Source organism: Bidens hawaiensis, unplaced genomic scaffold, assembly GCF_021521415.1.
Source record: "Bidens hawaiensis isolate Kalapana, Puna unplaced genomic scaffold, B.hawaiensis_p1.1 tig00002553_1, whole genome shotgun sequence".
NCBI classification, from domain to species: domain Eukaryota; kingdom Viridiplantae; phylum Streptophyta; class Magnoliopsida; order Asterales; family Asteraceae; genus Bidens; species Bidens hawaiensis.
The window spans coordinates 2,105,661-2,125,503 of record NW_027491139.1 but is presented as its reverse complement, the minus strand read 5'-3'; the positions used below and the strand labels follow the sequence as shown (position 1 = coordinate 2,125,503).

The window sequence follows — 19,843 nt, the reverse complement described above, 5'->3', positions numbered from 1 at the left end:
TTTTAATTTGATATAATCACTAGAGCAAATGATTGATATAAAAGAACCCTAGTAAAAAATCATTGTGGAATTTGATGGTTTGACTTTTTGGTCAATGCTCATGCTTCCACTATTTATAGGACATCCATTGATTTAATTTTTCGAAATTCAAATTTTTAATAATTGCGCAGGAAGTCAATGCAGTGTACACCGTTAGAAGTTTAGAAATTTTCTTTGACTTGCAAAAAGTAAAAAAACCTAGTAAAAAACAATTAAGGAATTTGATTGATTGATTGATTTTTTTGCCAATTCTTATGCTTCTACAATTTCTATAGAATTCTTTCTTGACATGTTACTAGTTGATCAGGAGCATATATTGTTAATGCAGCATACACAATTTCAGTTTAGAAATCTGTTTTGACTTGAAAAGTCAGCAAATAGACAAACAACCTAGTTAAAGTATTGCACATACACATGAATTGCGTACGCCCGCTAGCTCTCCGTCATCCGACACACTACCAATTAAACAAAGATCAAAACTTTAGTTTGAAACTTGATGAATCCGAAAACCAAAACATCAAAGGAAGATTGTTTTAAGGTTTACCTGGGCTCGAATTCTTGAACGTGTGCAATACTTTTGCCATGAGCATCAGACCAGGTAACTTTTCTTATTCCAGAACTAATTTGATCACCATCTTCTTGTACTAAAGTTCTTTTGAAATTACTCTTGATTAATATTACCCTATGATCACTTCCATACACCTTAACCCTGCTCCCACCGCTAACACCGTTGATCTTCCCTTGTTCATCTTTCATGATCACATGTTGATGATTTTTGATATTTGATCTGTTGCTGCTTTTTTCTTCCGGCGTTCCTTTGTTGGAGCTTGACGGTGCATAGCATGCACACAGTCTGGAGACGTGCATCGGTTATGTGCCAACGAAGCTTAGCGTACAACCCGATTTTAGGTATTTGGAGAAAATTTGGACTAAGAAAAGTGGAGGTTTTGAGCCTGTGTTTAAGTATTTGAATGATGAGTCCAAATTTGGTTTTAGGTAGTGGTATAAGATTTTTGGTAGGGTATAATGCAATCATATTTCTTCCACCAAGTGGTGGCTTTTTTTTGACATGAGTGGTGAGGTGAGACATAAATAGTTTGCTTGCTTTATCAAATCTTATCATTACTATAGTTTAAAAGGAGATAAATAGGTAATTTTATTTGTTTTGAGGTGATATTTTACAACTAAACGTGTCGAGATTAAACTTATATACGACACAAAGTGCGTTTTAGCTGATCCCACTTGTTAAAAGATATTTGTAATTGTTTATCACCTAGTCCACAATTTGAGACAGTTTTATATACACGTCTTAATTTGTTAGAACCTCACTACGATGAACGAAAATCTTATCCCCATTTTTTTAAAATATCGCTTGCGATCTTGACCGTGAAACATCCAAGTCTCTAAGGCATCAAACGATCTATAGAGAAACGATACCTATAAAGTTAAATGAATTTATGTTTTTTTTTTTTTTTTGCTATAAAGATAATAGTTATCTAAATATCATCATCATCATCGTACTCAGTATATCCCACCAATAGCAATGCTATGGTAGGGTCTGAGGAGGGTAAGATGTAGACAACCTTACCTCTACCCCATAGGGATAGAGAGGCTGCTTCCGATGAGACCCCCGGCTCGATAGTAGTTTTGCATCAAGCCTTGGACATAAGGCACATAGCACTCAATCATCGGGACACCGGCTGATTGATGCATGTGCCCTTGTCTTTCGGCTATCAACGCCACCACATGATGCCTGATTAACCTTCCCCCACTTTTAACGTTATTTTCACGAGATTAGTAAAATAACGTCAAAATTAGTGCAATTTTACTTTTGCCCACCCGAGAGTTCACACATATATACATTATATGCGTGCACCGCCAGCAGGGCATATAATAGTTATCTAAATGTGATTTAATAAAGAAATGTAGTTATGATTTTGTAAAGCAAGATGCGCATGTGTTATAGTAAATGTGAAGTACACATGCTTCAATTATGATATATGAGTTATGATGTACCATCACATCAACATGCCTCCAGGAAACCTGTATAATATTCACATGTCAGAAACAAATAAGATGCCTTTCTAAACATAAGTTTTATTATTATATATTTTCACTCCTGAATCAAATACAGGTATATTGTATATTCCTAATCCTAACTAAAAAACAAGTAATTGGTTATTGAAAGAACTATTCATATTCACTCCTGAGTTTAGGAAGGTTGCTAAGCATGAGACATCGTGTTTGGAGAATCAGCACGTGTTCATTCCATTTGCCTTCGACACTTTTGGATCTCTAGCTCCCGAGGCGGTTCGCTTCTTGGAGCGGGTGCAGAAGGTGGTCCACAGTGACTCGCAGAGCCCGAGGAACCAAGGATTTATATTTAGTAGAATAGGCTTTGCGATTCAAAAGGGGATAACGGCGCAGCTTGTTGCTCGCTTACCCATTATCCAGATGTAGTTCAGTTTGTGTTATATATAAAAGGAGAATATTATTTTAAAATACAGGTTGTGCCAACACTGGAGTTACAGTCGTTAGCACCTGATTCTCCCTAGAGGTTTGAATCTTGCTTACACTAGTTTCCTAAACGGAAACTACAATTTACCTGATCCTGTTGGTTAGCGGGATATTGACGGGATCTCATGGTTACTATAGAAAAAAAAAGAAAGAAAAATACTGATGTCATTTGAGGTACTGTAATACATAACAGTCAATTCAATGTCTATATTTTTTAAGTACATTCCCCTCTAATAAGGTTAAACTCTGAATACTAGTAAAAAAAAGAAAAAAACCCTATACTTTAGCAGTGTCATCTGGTGGCCTGATAGAAATCCAAAGCAACGAAACCGTAATAGACAGAATCCCGGTCCACACGTAAATAATAGTCGTAACTTTCCCTTTTCTACCCATCAAACCTTTCATAAAAGGATACATATGAGCCAAAACCCAAAAGCTAAAAAACGCGCCACCAACAAGCTTATTCCATTGCGGAATCACACTAAAAAGAGTCCGTGCAGTCCCCATGATAAGCGCTATAATATTCGTAATACAAATGGTCAACGGCATCACAAACAGACTCGACCACTTAACCACATACAGATCAGCATAAATATCATCTTCATCTTCAGCTGCTGACTTGGAAGTCAACGTGAACGATATCTCAATGCCAGCTGTCACCTTTAACAGCCCTTGGATCACGGCTGCAAGATGCGCACTCGACCCACCAATCGCCCAAAACTGCTCGTTTCTCCACCATTCCTCTAAAGCTATCCCGGACCACTTAACTTCAAGCAGCGATATTAAACAAAGTGTGAGCGTCATAACTAATAAATACGTTAAAAACGTTGCATCAATATTTGGCACGATAAACTGGCCCGTGAACATGCAGAGTGCTGGGAGGAATAAATAAGCGACTAGGAATATAGACGTGAACGGGTATATACCGACATTTAAATATGCTATGCGTTGTAGGAACTTGAGACGTGAACTTGCTAAAAACGCGTTGTTTTTAGAGAAAAATATCTCGACTGAACCAGTGGCCCACCGCAGCACTTGGTGCAACCGGTCAGTTAAGTTGATGGGTGCGGTCCCACGAAACGCGTCACGTTTTGTTATGCAGTAGATTGACCGCCAGCCACGGTTGTGCATTCTGTAACCGGTTACCACATCTTCTGTTACTGATCCATAGATCCACCCTATTCTTTCTCCCCATTCAGTATTTTCTTCATACCTGTATAAAATGTGAATGGTTTAATGGTTTTGGAATAATTACATAAAAGTTGTCAAATTTTGTAATGTTTTAGGTAACCAACTTTTTTTAAGCCTGTGACAGTAAGTTTGACCATAGTTGACCAATATTTAAGGTGACTGTGGTTACCTGGTGTAAGTATTGCATGATGGCTTACTGTTGGTAAATTTGATCAATTTTGACGTGGCATGTGGAAACCGGCTAATTCATATTCTCGGGTCGGATTTGGGCTCAAACCGAACCAAAAATCAAAAAATTGGTTTGAATAACCAGTTTCCAGGCGAAAACTCGGTTTTCAAAATCTCAAAAACCGAAAATTTGGTTTTTGAGTTTTTAAATACTGTTTTTTCAGTTTTACCAGTTGGGCTTCAAACTTTTGGGCCGAGATGAAATTTGGTTCAGAATAATGAATTTTTGTCTAAAGATTTTTTTATAGTTAATGACTAATTGATAATTAAACATTTTAGTTATACTATTTATTAATTTCGTATAAATTACTTAATATCCAAAATAAAAAATGAAAATCCATAAATTCGGTTTTGTTAGGTTTTACTTGCATGCAAAATCGTAACCGAACAGAAAAACAGTTTTTACTAAATTATATAAACAAACCATCGGTTTTTGTTTGGGTTCAATTATTTAGGTTTATTCGACTAGGTAAAATAAGTTGGTTACCCCCAAACTGAAATTTGACTATTTCGCAACAGAACAGTTACCAACAAGAAATAACACCAATAGCCTCGGCTACAGTGGGTGCATCCAGTGGGGGCCGTGGTGCAAGGAGGGCCCCAGCAGGACGGCCATTCTTGACTGACACATGGTCAGCCAATGGCCGTCCTTGATACTCAGCAACTGCTATAGAGTCAACAAACATGGCTGAATTCCCAAATTTTTTCGGGAGGTTTAAATCCGGGTGGTCTTCGTTTGGGACCGCGATTTCAATGTCAGCATCTTGTTGACGCACGACTTGCAATGAGACACTTGGCGAAAGTGTGGCGGCCGGTTTCTTTTTCTGGCCCACAATTCCGCTATACTCGGTGGCTCGTGGTGGACTAAAACCGTAGAGTGCATAGCGTCTGAACATGGTCCCGGTTCCTACATACACCGGACCTTGTAGACCATCTAAGGCTCTCATATTTCCTGTTTATAAAAAAAAACGACTTAATTACATATTTGTCACATTTAAGCTGAAGTTTCTATAAAAAACATACCATCGAAAAAGACGGTGTTGTGATTAGCATATCGATCAGAAGGATCGATGCCTTCGAATCTTTGTGGAAATTGTATGAAACAAATACGATCACCACCGCGGTCCATCATGAAACACATGCCTTCCCTTATAGCCATGGAGTTATATATGTAATGGTCACAGTCCAAGTTTAGAATAAAGGGTCCATTAGAGAGTATAGCTGATGCTCTAACCAGTGAGTTCATGGCTCCAGCCTTCTTCTCATGGTCATAACCGGGGCGTTTTTCACGTGACACATAGACGAACATTGGAAGTCGAACATCTATACCTGTGAAATCTAGTTTTCCTTCGTCTTCTTTGCCCATTACCGGCTCAGCTTCTGGTACCTTGCTCATTAACTATGTAGAAAGATTTAAATTCAAGATTTAGTCTCAAACAGGCTGCAAGTCTTTTTGTAATATGACAGTTGATTAAAGCAGTTTACCTGTATAATCCCGGCATGATCACCCTTTTTGTGATCAGCTATAGGGTTCAACCACGTACCGGGCCAATGTGTACCATCTGCCATCCAAGTTGCCTTTGGGTTCTGACCGGTCTCACCCGAACCTGTACCGTCACTCTTTTGTCTAGATAGGCTTTTGTCCTTCATTTCTTCCCTGTGACAATACCTTTCGCAGCGTTTTCTTATGACATCTGGAAGACCATTGATCCTGACCTTGAACTCATCATACTCTCTTTTAATCCAACGATGGTCCTTCACGAAATCGGCCCGTTTCTTGTTCTTAGTTGGGTCTGTTTTCTGTGTGAAATAACTCTCCGGGTTTCTCGGTTCAATGTTGTGTTTTCGGCAAAAGGGTACCCAAAGCTGCAGTTTTAGTACTGGTTAGTTGAACGGGTCAAAAGTTAGCAAGCGCTAGGAGGTGTAAACGAGCTAAGCCAACCCCGAGCTCAACTAGACTCAAGCTCTATTTCTAAAGCTAAAGTTTGGCTTGTGAATAGTTTTTCAACCTCGAGCTCATCTCGTTTATTATTTATTAGTTAAATATATGTATTTTTAATCATTTTAATTATAATTTTATATATAACATATATATATTATTTAGTTAATTTTGTCACTATATAATTAATATATTCATTAAAAACTATACAAATAATAGGCCCAAAGCCTGCTCGAGCTCGATAAGAGAAGCTTGGGCTCCACTCATTTATTAAACAAACTTATTTATAGCTTCGAGCCTCAAGCTCGTATGAGATGGGCAAGTTGGATAATCGGTCAAAGCTGGTCGTATATATGCGTTTGACACATTTTCTATACGATTAAGCGATTATATGTCACATACATTACCAAAACTGACGGCCTCAGCCATTGCCTCAAAGTTCAAAATGGCACCACCGTCGTCTGAGATGTAGATGGAGACCTTCTCGATAGGATATTCAACTGCGAGAATAGACAAGATGGTGTTGGCAGTAACTAAAGGCGGTTCCTTATCCGGGTCAGCTGTGGAGATGAACACGTCTACTCCAGGGAGATCAGACCGACCGGTGGGGTTAGTCGAAGACTTACTCTCGAACTTATCCTTGAGAGCAGCCAAATCAGTTGCACGGTTTATAGGATTCAGCTTCGGTAGCTGATCTAGCAACCAAGAGATGGCGAACCAAATCTCGCATGATATTGATATCGCCCATAGCCACATCGCGTCCAAATTCGGGTTTTGTAATCTCCATGATAGAAAGAAGAATTGTATTACTAATCTGATTGCAACTAGTACCCTGTTCATCAAAGATTATAAATCAAAATCAGCATGGAGATGGCTAACCAAATAATAACTTTCATAACTGTTTTATCTAACAATAAAATAATATTGAAACATAGAGTTTTATTAGTTTCAAATATGGTTACTGTTTCATATTTTTATCCTATTGAGACAATCTATTCTTTCTCAAAATGTTTATGTTAAAACCCGTTGGCCCGTTGACTTTTTAATCAATAACTCAACGTGATGCCAAAATAATCTCGTCGGATCCCAAAACAGTCTTGTCAAATACCAAAATAATCTCGTCGGTGGTAGAACAGGTGGGAGAATCTGGTTGGCTAAAATCAAGTCGAGTTAAGGATTAAAAGTCAGTGGGCTGACAATCCGGACATGATTTAGCATGGGCATTTTGGGAAGAGGTTGGTCAAATGATTATTGTCTTTCTTTTTGACTAGTCAAATGAACATTTTGGTCATCGTCCCTACATTTAACATACTTATTACATGTTTCAACAAAAAAATCGTACTTGATCGTTAAACTTTTATGAGTTTTGACGAAAAACCCATATGGACCGACCGAGTACCGAAGCCGGAGGTATCGAGAGTGCACCTATATGGGCTAAGGACGCTGGCTGGAACCGAAGTCTTGCGGGTCAAAGGCTTCCATGGTTTATCCATGAATTCAGCCAAGTTTGTTCCTTTCTTAGGGCCCTTGTTATTATTATCATCATCCTGCCAACATGCATTTCCAATGCCATACTTGCCTTTGCTTTCGAACAACCAACGTTGGTGATCAAAATCTGTCGGCTGGTTTTTTAACATCATGGATTTACTGTTTCCTCCCAATAACGATACCTGCCGGTTTGACTCGTCATCACCCAGGCGGGTTATTTTTTTCGCACCTTTTGGCGAGCGATCACCGGGTGGTGGAGCAGCCATTATTCATGCAAATGCAGATTATGAAGCATTATTTTTTTTGGTGGGCTGATCTTATAATTATCCTATGAAGAAATTAAGGTGGTGTGAATATTGACGTAATCATAAGACATGAGGAAAACAAAAGAAAAGAGGGAGATGATTCGGTCTTACGTTGTTTGTCTATGTTTGTTGTCCCTTATTTTAAGCCTTAACTTTCGTTTTGCCCATGATTGTGGATGTTTGTAAACAAGAATGTTACGAACTTACCCTTTTGTTTTTATATGTGTAACTAGGATTTTTAAAGAGAACTCATAAAATTATGGAAATAGAACCAAAACAACATAAGTGTGACAACAAGTGTCTTTTGGCACGGTAGATTTCATTCTGGGCCTACTGGCGCAATATATTTCAATCCGGTACTGCATATTGAATACTTTCGCGCAACTAATTCAAAATGGCAAAGCAGATTCGATCATTTTGACGTGGTAGATTCATCTTGATGCAATCGATCCATGCATGACGCAACAAATTATATATGACGAATAAAAAATATACTTTTCTTTTAAAATTACGTGACGCAGGAGATTTAAAAGTGGCACATGAAATTTTACTTCGGTGTATTAAAAAGATGAATTTAAACACGTATACGAGAAAACAATGAAAAAAAAAATAAAAAACTTTCAGCAATACACAATGGGTAACAATAGAAATTTATGTCGGTAAGAGAGAACAACTTTAAAGAGTTAAAACTAAGAGAAATGATATGAGAGAAACCAGGACTAAAAGCAGACTCATTAATTCATAACATGATAAAAAAATAATAATAAACATAAGTTTGGTGTTTGGGATTGCTTATTTTCACCAACTTATAACTTATTAACTTTTTAAAAGCAATAAGGTGTTTAGGATTGCTTATATTGTGAGAAGAAAAGTTTCATAAGTTACACTTATGTAACTTATTAACTTAATGAAAAATTATAAGGAGGTAAAATAAGGAATCCCAAACACCCCCTAAGTTTAGGTTATAATCAATTTGGCATGACTACTTCACCGTTTGTCAAATCCCCATTCATAATGGTGACATTTAAACCAACAATTTTAAGCATAAACGAGATGCTTACTAATATAGATTGCATACCATGCTTCTGAAAACAGTACTAAATATACTCATAAAATGTTACACAATAAGCATAAAGGGGAAGAGAATGTATTGAAAGTTAACATCATACAGCTAAATTTGTCACTCAAAAGAAGTGCAGGCGCACAAAGTTACTTTGTAGTGATTTATAGCAACAGTGAAGACCCGCCCTTCTTGACCATCATTTGCTAGGAGCAATACAACGCTGTCAGTTATCTGCAATAATAGAGAGAAACCACCAATTTAGTTACTTTTTTCTTTAAATAATTGTTATAGCGCTGATAATCCGTATGTTCCACGCAAATCAAGCCACACCTAAGGCATAATACTATATAAAGTAGTTACAAATATACATGACTCTCTCCGTTCCGCCTTCCTATGGAAATTTTGAAAGTAAACTTACATATTTGTTCAATGTAATCATTACAAAAATAAATAAAATTAAGTATTGGACTTCCCTTGAATTATGTGTCCAAGTAACATCAATCAATTAAATTTCCATTAATAAATTTTGCTACAGTGGTGGCCAACTAATATGTTAAAGTTGCAAGTCACAAGACTCACAACACATAATCTGTATGCAAACTTCCAACAGTAAACAAGGCTACTTCAAAGGGTAAAAAGAAGTAGACAGCATGTGGTTTGTTAGAATTGACAGGAAAGTGAAAGCAAGATAAAAGAACGAAAATTACCTACCTCCAAGACCTGCTGCGGCCTGCGCTGTAGGCATAGGTGAAACCAAACTCTCAACAAAGGTAGAAGCATGGTGAAATATATTAAAGTTTCGATTTTCTGAAAATGAACCGTTCTTAGAATCATAGACAACCAATATCGACCGACCAAAATGCCCAAATTTCAACAAAATTTTTCCATCATTTGAAATACACAAAGGCATTAAAAACCGATCCATCCCAGGATCAGTCAAATAGGGGTGATGACCGTCGTTTGAGTCAATCAAAAACCTAATTATTCTAAATAGTTAGAGCAAGTAGGGTATCGTATCACAAGGAGTATGTGGTCAATGAATTCGTGTACAGACTTAATATTATGAAGTGAATGGTTTTAGTGCTGATCACACAAGCAAATTTAGTGAAAGTAGAGAACTAAGCAACGAACAAATAAACGAGTTGTAAACAGTTAACAAAGCAAATCACACCCGGGAATTCAAGTAAGCAACCAACAGTATCTCATGCAACCTAAACGATTAGCTATTAACGATTAACTGAAAACTGATCAATCAGACAAAACCTTAGACATCAACAATTACTTTACACACGTCACTGGTTATCAAACAGTCCATGCCAGTGTGACTCAGTTAAGGGTAATTGTATGTTTTATCGTATTCAATCTAACCAAACAGTTATATGACTAATTATCTAGCAACTGGTAACAGATCGTTTAGACCAACGTAAACCTAAACCGACCGAACACTCAGAAATACCAAACATCAATAATCATATATTAATCATCAATAACAAAACATAAGTATTCTTAATCACATGAGAAAAACTGTAAAAGGTTACAAACTATACATCCCGGGTGCGATTCTAGGAGATTAGCCGAGCCGTGACATCATCAAATCTTCGATACGAATGATATCGATCATGCGGAAGGTCTTGGCACAAGCTATAATGGTGGAAATCGCCTCTTGGAGCTGCTGGAATCGCCTATGTTTCGTCAAAACGGAGTTAGGGTTTTCCAAGATGTAAAATACGATATAAACCAAAAATCCCGTCTGCACCCCCCATCGCGATACGCGATGGGGTCTTCAACAGTCCATCGCGTATCGCGATGGACCAGAAAGTCAAAGATAATTAACACCCCATAGCGATACGCTATGGGTCTTCATAGGAGCCCATCGCGTATCACGATGGGTCTCCTCACCAGCAAAAATCATTAAACTTCTTGTTTCGCGTGCTGGACATCCCGGGTCTTCATTCCGTGTCACAACAGGTCCAAAATAAGTACTTTAACGCCTGTGACCTGAAATCCAATAACACATGTATGAAGTATCGATAGTTCTAAAATAAACAGTTAAAACTAAATAATAAACGAACTAAAACATATACAAATTAACCGGCCATCAAGGGGATGGAAACCAATTTAGTCCAAGAATCTTTGACTCCATAAACCTTCATTACCCACAAATCCGCACGAACTCCAGGAGAATCACAAAGCACACACAACCATTCTCTCAAAGCCCCCAGTATGAAATGCCTATAAAACTCATCATAATCAGGCTGAAAAACTTCCTCATAAGTCTCCTTTTCCAAATCCAATGCAACTATAATGGCCGTCCTTAAATCTTTACCAGCAATCCAATGAAGAGCCCCATTAGAGAACTTACCAAAATCAAAGAATGAAAACACACGAGGATAAACACCCATTTCCTTCCAGTTTCCATTTTTTAACGAGTATATCTTGACCAAGGTTACTCTATCTTTATGTTTAGGAGATATTTCAATAACTTTGTAATCACCGGTAGACTGTTGGTACCCGAAACCATGCAACGCAAACAGATCAAGCTGTTTTTATAATCACTGGGTGGTAATCTGTGGGATTTTCTAGTACTCGGGTTCCAAATAAACAGAGCAAATCCGTAAACGGCTATGCATACCAATCCATTGCAAGAACCGACAACCGAAACACGCTTACTCAGGTGTTTGAATGGATAATCAGGCTCTAAAGCATTAGTGGGATTATCATACAACACATCATAAAGATTACAAGATTCAATCCGTGTTCTTCTTTCAGTTCTACAAATTAATCTATGTTGAGTATACTGATTATTGCTACTTGATAAAGCAAGATGAGACTTTATAAAATGAGGATCAGATATTAAAGAGTGCCATGATTTGCAAACAGACTTACACCGTAACAGTGAATCAACCAGAAGCTTTAGAAGAATTTCAACAGCAATCTTCGTCGGAACAGATTGAGTCTCGGAGAATTGCTGCAATGTACTGAGAATTCTCTTTGGTTGTTGCTGGTGATGAGGCTCCATTTTAGCCAATTAACATACTAGGGTTCTTCGGTAATTGTAATTGATTTGGGGGAAATATCAGGTTATATATTTCTCTTCTTATTTTAATTTTCTTTTGAACGGAACTTGTTACTATAAGTTCTTATTGCCTTATTCTAGCCCGACTATGTTATCTTAATCTGTTTTACGCTAACTTCAGAGTTTGGCTTGGACATTTTCCCGGGAAATCATAGCACCGACTTCCACATATCTCAAGTAACACACGGTGGGATGAAAACCCGGATGAACTTGAGATTCAAACTAACAACCTTGCATAAAGCTTCTATCAAACCCTTAATTGTCATAATATATCAATAGTAATATAAATAGGGATCGAACTTAAGTTTCCATTGGAGTTTCTATTACTTATGAGTCTTATTTGTTGTTTAACATACGGTCAATTAAATATTTTTTTTTAGAAAACATTAATTATATCATAGAAACATCCAAACGATTTACTAATTAAATTAGTAATTTTTCCGGCATAAAATATATTGTTACTCCATAAATTAGTAATTTTCTTATGACTCTTATTATTGTTACTCCATCCGTTCCATTAAAAGTGTTTATATTTTCATTTTTGTTTGTCCCATTATAAATGTCTATTTTAAAAATTTATTAGTTAATTTTTATATTTACCCTTAAACACACACAACTAACATTAATAAACAATATAAATGGACCCAAATTTTAAGGGCATCATTGTCATTTTGTAAGAAAAAAAATAATAATTCAATCTATCTTGAACTTTGTGTTTTTCAAACCAAGACACTTTTAATGGACGGAGGGAGTATTATATTTGTATAAATATAGTATTAAAAATGTAAAGTTTAATATGAGAGTAATAAGAACTTACAGCCTTTTATTATAGTGTATAAGTATATATTTAGGTGTTGTAGGTGAACCAAATCTCTGCAGTCTGCAAAAAGAAGATTATTTGTTTTTTTAATGTCTGTAGATTGCTAAAATAAACTATTGATGGTGTATGAACTGTGGTAGTGGGCGGTGGTGGTGCTGGATTTTACTTTGGTGTATTGTAAAGGTGACCTTAAACACGTTTACGAGAAAGCAATGAAAAAGCATTTTAGAAAAAACGCAATTGGTAACTATAGAAAGTTATATCGTTAAGAGAGAGCAACTTTAAAGAGTATAAACTAAGAAAAATGGCGAGGGAAACCAGGACTGTAAGTAGACACAAATGATACAAACTTGATAAAAAATAACTAAATAAACAGGTGAGGGCTGAAGTTGGAACAAGTTTGGGTTATAATCAATTTGGCATAATTCATGAATACTTGACCGTTTCCCGTCAAATCCCCATTCATCAGTGACATTTAAACCAACAAATTTGACCATAATTGAGATGCTTACCAATATAGATTGCATACCATGCTTCTCAAAACAGTACTAATCATACTCATAAAATGTTACAAAATAAGCATAAAGGGGAAGAGAATGTATTGAAAGCTAAAAACATGCAGCTAAATTTCACTCAAAAGAATTGCAGGCGCACAAAGTTACTTTGTAGGGATTTATAGCAACGGTGAAGACCCACCCTTCTTGACCATCATTTGCTAGGAGCAATACAGCGCTGTCCGTTATCTGCATTAATAGGAGCAATACAGACCAATTTAGTTACTTTTTTCTTTAAATAATTGTTATAGCACTGATAATCCGTACGTTCCACGCAAATCAAGCCACACCTAAGGCATAACATTATATAAACTAGTTACAAATATACATGACTCTCTCCGTTCCAATTTTGAAAGTAAAGTTACATATTTGTTCAATGTAATCATTACAAAAATAAATAAAATAAAGTATTGGACTTCCCTTGAATTATGCGTCCAAGTAACATCAATCAATTAAATTTCCATTAATAAATTTTGCTACAATAGTGGCCAATTAATATGTTAAAGTTGCAAGTCACAAGACTCACAACACATAATCTGTATGCAAACTTCCAACAGTAAACAATGCTACTTCAAAGGGTAAAAAGAAGTAGGCAACATGCGGTTTGTTAAAATTGCCTAGAAAGTGAAAGCAAGTTAAAAGAACGAAAATTACCTACCTCCGAGACCTGCTGCGGCCTGCACTGTAGGCATAGGTGAAACCAAACTCTCAACAAAGGTAGAAGCATGGTGGAATATATTAAAGTTTTGATTTTCTGAAATTGAACCCTTCTTACAATCATAGACAACCAATTTCGACTGACCTAAATGCCCAAATTGCAAAAAAAATTTTCCATCATTCGAAATACACAAAGGCATAAGAAACCGATCCCCCCCCCCCCCCAGGATCAGTCAAATAGGGGATGGAAACCAATTTAGTCCAAGAATCTTTGACTCCATAAACCTTCATCACCCATACATCCGCACAAACTCCAGGATAATCACAAAGCGCACACAACCATTCTCTCAAAGACTCCAGTTTTAAACTCTTTTCACCTTCTTCATACACAGGCTGCAAACCTTGACCATAAGTGTCGTTTGCTAAATCCAAAGAAACTATAGTCCACGGCCCTAAATCTTCACCAGCAGTCCAATGAATAGCCCCATTAGAGAACTTACCAAATTCAAAGAATGAAAAAGCACGAGATAAACACCCATTTTCTTCCAGTTTCCATTCTTTAACGAGTATATCCTAACCAATGTTTCAAGCCTAAAGTCACAACATACTTCAACAACTTTGTAATCATCAGTAGACTCATCATACCCAAAACCATACAACGCAAACAAACCAAGCTGTTTTTTATAATCACTGGGTGGTAATCTGTGGGATTTTCTAGTACTAGGGTTCCAAATAAAGAGAGCAAATCTGACGTAAACGGCTATGCATACCAATCCATTGCAAGAACCGACAATCAAAACACACTTACTCAGGTGTTTGAATGGATAATCAAGCTCTAAAGCATTAGTGGGATTATCATACAACACATTATACATTATGTTCGTTCTCTATAAAAAAAAGTTATATGTACTATTTTAAAGTAGCTCGGCTTCATAACCTCATAATCCTGAAAAACTTCCTGCCACCACCTCCATTACCCACCACCCTAACCCACCACCTCCATCTCCGCCTCACAGCTCCACCGTAACCCTCCCTTTCCGTCTCCGCCTCTCACCCACCACCGCCACTACCGTTACCCCCATCTCCACCTCACTGCTCCACCCTTATTTTGCCACCGTCATCACCCATTCTCGGTTTTTGCTTATTTGGTCTTCTAGCATTTCATTTTCTGGGCGATTTGTTTTGAATGGCATTAGTTTGGAGGTTTTGCTAGTAATGCCCGCCAGGTGTTTGATTAAATGCCAACACCAAATTTTATTTTAATTTCCTTTGTTTTCAAAAACAAAAAACGTTTTAATTTCTTAAGTGATTTATGAGGGCATGTGGTGGAGAGCCCGGTCCTAGCTCGGGCACGGGGATTTGGCGTTGCCCCTTTAAAAATTTTCATGTTTGCAAAGATGGTATCCCGGGATACAAGGGGTACTCTAGGTTACTCATGCATTTTCAGCGGGATCACTTCAATGTAAAGGAAATGAGAGATCAGTTAAAGGAGCGTCTTGCTTCAGACTTGGAACTCTACAATGACGTTGTCGAAACCTTGCGCTTGCTTAAGAACTGGTTATGCGGGGAGTGCATGGCCCTGCATGCCTTGAATAGGCCTTGTCTGCATGGAAAAGAAGTTGTTAAATGCACCCCACGTGCAGGAGGCGACTTTGATTTTATTGTGGGGATCCCTCAACCCCGCGATTCGCAGGTGGAACTTGGGAGTAGTCAGCCTGAGACGTTTGTGGTAGATGTCGCTCTCCTTGAGCACGTCCTCGCCATTCCTATTGCCACTGTCAAGAGTATCCCGCCCGCGTGTCGCATGGCTTTTGCCCAGGCTTTGTCAGGGGGGCTCCGTAAAGTGGTGGATGCCCCGAGGTCTATTGAGCCTTGGGTTAAACTTTTGTTGTTGCCTCGTTGCACGTTACGTGTTGTCAAACCGGCTACTAGGCAAGAATGAAGGTCCGGTAACAGGAAATCGCTTCAATGTAGCTCCATTATGCGGGCTTTGGCTGTTTGGAAAGATGGGGCAGGTTTAGAATAGTTGGTGCTACCGCTCCTTGAACTTCGAGTGATGTGGGATTGCCAACATAAAGAAGAGGGAGGGGGCAATATCAAGCAGTGCCTCCGGAAGGTAGCGGACGACCATTACACAGCGGCGATCAAAGTCCTGTGTTCATCCGGGGTCGCGCTTGCTGGGGGGGATACTTTGAGAGCATTGATTGATAAACATCATGTGGTGGACCCCCCAACCATGCCCTCCGTCGTGCCATCGGAACCAGCCTTGCAGGTGGACGGTGATTGTGTGTTGGAATGTATTAAAACCTTCCCGAAAGGTACATCTTGTGGGATGGATGGTTTGCGGGCCCAACATATTTTAGACGCTTTCTGTGGCCAGGGGTCTCCGACCGCCTCCGGGCTCTTAAAGGCCATCACTGATGTTGTCAACTTGTGGCTTGGGGGGCTTTTTCCAAAAGTTCTAGCGGAGTTCATTGCTTCGGCACTGTTGACCCCCCTGTTGAAGCCTGACAATGAAATTAGACCCATCGCAGTGGGGGCCATTTGGAGAAGATTGGTGTCGAAAGTCGCTATGAGTAAAATAGGGAAAAAGGTTGCTGCTTATCTAGGGGATTTCCAATTCGGGGTTGGGATCCCTAATGGGGCAGAAGCGGTATTGCATAGTGCTAACAGATTTTTGAGCGCGTTTCATTCTGACGGGTCCCTGGCTATGCTCACTGTTGATTTTTCTAACGCCTTTAACGAGGTGGATCGGACGACCCTTCTCAGGGAAGTTAGCTGCATATGTCCATCCATCTTCCCATGGGTCCAGTTTTTATATGCCCGCCCCGCCCGTTTATATGTGAGGGATACTCATATCGGGGCTTTTACTGGGGTGCAGCAAGGGGACCCCCTTGGCCCTCTTCTTTTTGCGCTGGTCCTTCATCCGCTCATCCTTAGGGTGCAGAGGACCTGTCCCTTGCCCTTCCATGCTTGGTATTTAGACGATGGCACTATTATTGGTAAGGCTGAGGAGGTCGCTAGAGCGTTGGGCATTATTCGCTCAGAGGGGGCGTCTCTAGGGCTTAGGCTTAATATTCGAAAAACAGAGGTTTTTTGGCCGTCATGTGATGATTTGAAGAAAGTGTCGGGTTTATTCCCTGGAGAGATTAGCAGGCCTGCGATGGGAGTTAAACTCTTGGGGGGGAGCGGTTAGTCGGAATGCTCGGTTTATTCGGTCTTTGGCAACTAAAAGAGCTTTGAGGGCGGTTGAACTTATGAAACGCCTGCCGGACCTGAGGGACCCCCAAAGTGAGCTCCTTTTTTTACGTTCGTGCATGGGGGTTGCTAAGTTAGTGTTTGGGCTCCGGACCTGTCAACCTGAACATGTCAAAGAGGCTGTGTCCATCTTTGATGCGGGCCTGTGGGGGGCAATTGAAGATATTGTTGTGTATGGAGGGCCGCATTTTGGGGACCTCCAGTGGAGGTTGGTTTCCTTCCCTATGCGTTGCGGAGGCTTAGGAATTTTCTCGGCTGAGGATGTCTCCGCATATGCATTTGTGGCTTCCGGGTCTCAGTCGTGGAAATTGCAAGACCACGTCCTGCGAAACGCTGGTGTTACGGGGGTAGATCCTAACTACTCTTTTGCACTTGGTAATATTGTAACAACTCTCCCGAACCTTGATATATGCGGTTTTACTGATAAGGAGACCGCCCCCAAGAAACCTCAACAAACCTTGGCGAGTGCTCTTTATGGTAAACACGTACATGATTTGGAGGAGCGATTCGATATGACCCCGAGACAAAAGGCAGTTTTAGCTTGTCTCAAGGGTGCTCATGCCCAGGATTTTTTGACTTTTGTGCCCATTGAAGGTCTTGGGCAACGGATGTCGGCAGTTGAATACAGAGCCATCCTTAAATACCGGCTTATGATTCCCCTTTTCCCTCCAGATGAATTATGCCCCATTTGTAAAAAAGCTTGTTTGGATAGATTCGGTGAGCATGCCCTCCACTGTAAGGAATTGCCAGGATTCAAGTATCGTCATGACTGGGTTAGAGATGTGTTATGGGATGTGCTTAGACGTGCCGGGATCTCAGCCAAGAAAGAGGCACCTGTTAACTTTTTGACTGATCCGCGTGAGGGAAGATCTACCCTGCGTCCTGCGGATGTTCTTGTGTTTGGCTGGGCAGGGGGTAAGCATGCGTGTGTTGACCTCACTGGGGTGTCCCCGTTGGTGGGGCTGAGAGACAGTGGCTTCGTACCGGGACAGGCGGTTTTGAGAGCGGAGTCTAGGAAGGTTGCTAAGCATGAGACATTGTGTTTGGAGAATCAGCACGTGTTCATTCCATTTGCCTTCGACACTTTTGGATCCCTAGCTCCCGAGGCGGTTCGCTTCTTGGAGCGGGTGCAGAAGGTGGTCCACAGTGACTCGCAGAGCCCGAGGAACCAATGATTTATATTTAGTAGAATAGGCTTTGCGATTCAAAAGGGGATAGCGGCGCAGATTGTTGCTCGCTTACCCATTATCCAGATGTAGTTCGGTTTGTGTTATATATAAAAGGATCAATATTTTCATCATAAAGATTACAAGATTCAATCCGTGTTCTTCTTTCAGCACTAAATATTAATCTATGTTGTCTATAGTGATTATTGTTTCTAGTTGATAAAGCAAGATGAGACTTAACAAACTGAGGATCAGAAATTAAAGAGTACCATAATTTGCAAACAGACTTACACAGTAGCACCGATTCAACCGGAAGCCTCAAGAGAATTTCAACAATGATCTCTGTCGGAACAGACTGGGCTTCAGGGAATTGTTGCAATGTACTGAGAATTCTCTTTGGTTGTTGCTGGTGATGATGAGGCTCCATTTTAGCCAATTAACATACTAGGGTTCTTCAGTAATTGTAATTAATTTGGGGGAAAGGATCAGGCTATTTATTTCTCCTCTTCTTATTTTATTTTTCTTTTGAACGGAATTTCTTAGTATAGTTGTATAAATTTCGGTTGTCCTGCCCTGACTCGACTATGTTATTTTAATCGGTTTCATGCTGGCTTCAAAGTTTTTCTGGGACGTTTCTTCAGGAAATCATAGCACCGACTGTCACTGACAGTCGTTGTGTCACCACAAGAACAGAAATCTCTAGCGTAACACACGGTGGGATGAAAACCCGAATGAGCTTGAGTTTTGAACTGATAACCTTGCACAAAGCTTATCTCAAATCCTTAGTTGTCATATCAATTAATCAATCATACCCAGTAAAAATCTCATTAATAACATATCTATTAGCACGGTTTGGGATGGTGGGACGTAGGCAAATCATACCTCTATACCAAAGAATAAAGAAGTTATTTCCAGAGAGACCCCCAACTCAAAAATTATATATATATATATATATATATATATATAGTGTTTGGATCAAATACAAATGAAATTAATATGCTAAACGTGAGAATCAAGTAGAGTAATTATATATATACAAGTAGAGTAATTATCATAGAGTAATTACATAATTACTCTATGATAATTACTCTACTTGTATATATAATTACTCTAATTGATTCTCACGTTTAGCATGTTAATTTTATTTGTACGTTAACCTTTCCCTATATATATATATATATATATATATATAGGGTTGGTATCATTTAAGAACTCTAAAAAAGTTAAGAACTCTTATGAACCCTTAACAATCAAACAATTTTTAAATATTTTTTATATATTAACATTATTTAAGATTAGCTTTATCATATTTTATATAAAAATTTTTGATTACATATATTAATCACATGTTTATATATGTGACACTCGTCAATTTCAGGTTAACTCCGTTAATCCGAACTCCGTTAATTCAAACCTAAGATCACACGAACTGTAACGCATATCTCATTACATTTAAATTAGGGTTTTAAATGACGCATGACAATCACTACACAAGTAGTCTTTCGGAATTGCACCGAAACACACACGAGTCGACTCAAACCG

The 19,843-nt window shown here is 38.8% G+C and overlaps 1 protein-coding gene and 2 pseudogenes across 2 annotated transcripts; all 3 read right to left on the bottom strand.

The window, feature by feature from the left end:
- Positions 1–2,640: 2,640 nt before the first annotated feature.
- On the bottom strand, positions 2,641–7,870 carry LOC143620198 (cellulose synthase-like protein D1). Its single transcript, XM_077091934.1, has 6 exons — positions 7,340–7,870; positions 6,317–6,746; positions 5,461–5,841; positions 4,999–5,374; positions 4,504–4,927; positions 2,641–3,769 (listed from the first exon to the last, which is right to left on the bottom strand). Exons 1-6 carry the CDS (start codon positions 7,666–7,668, stop codon positions 2,833–2,835), a joined length of 2,877 nt encoding a protein of 958 aa, XP_076948049.1. The 5' UTR covers positions 7,669–7,870; the 3' UTR covers positions 2,641–2,832.
- Positions 7,871–10,857: 2,987 nt separating this feature from the next.
- Positions 10,858–11,838, bottom strand: LOC143620280 (F-box/kelch-repeat protein At3g23880-like; annotated as a pseudogene).
- Positions 11,839–13,081: 1,243 nt separating this feature from the next.
- LOC143620197 (F-box/kelch-repeat protein At3g23880-like) lies at positions 13,082–18,832 on the bottom strand (annotated as a pseudogene). The gene is made up of 3 exons (XR_013151303.1): positions 18,429–18,832; positions 13,875–14,743; positions 13,082–13,409 (listed from the first exon to the last, which is right to left on the bottom strand). The product of XR_013151303.1 is annotated as an F-box/kelch-repeat protein At3g23880-like (transcript).
- Between the last annotated feature and the right edge of the window lie 1,011 nt (positions 18,833–19,843).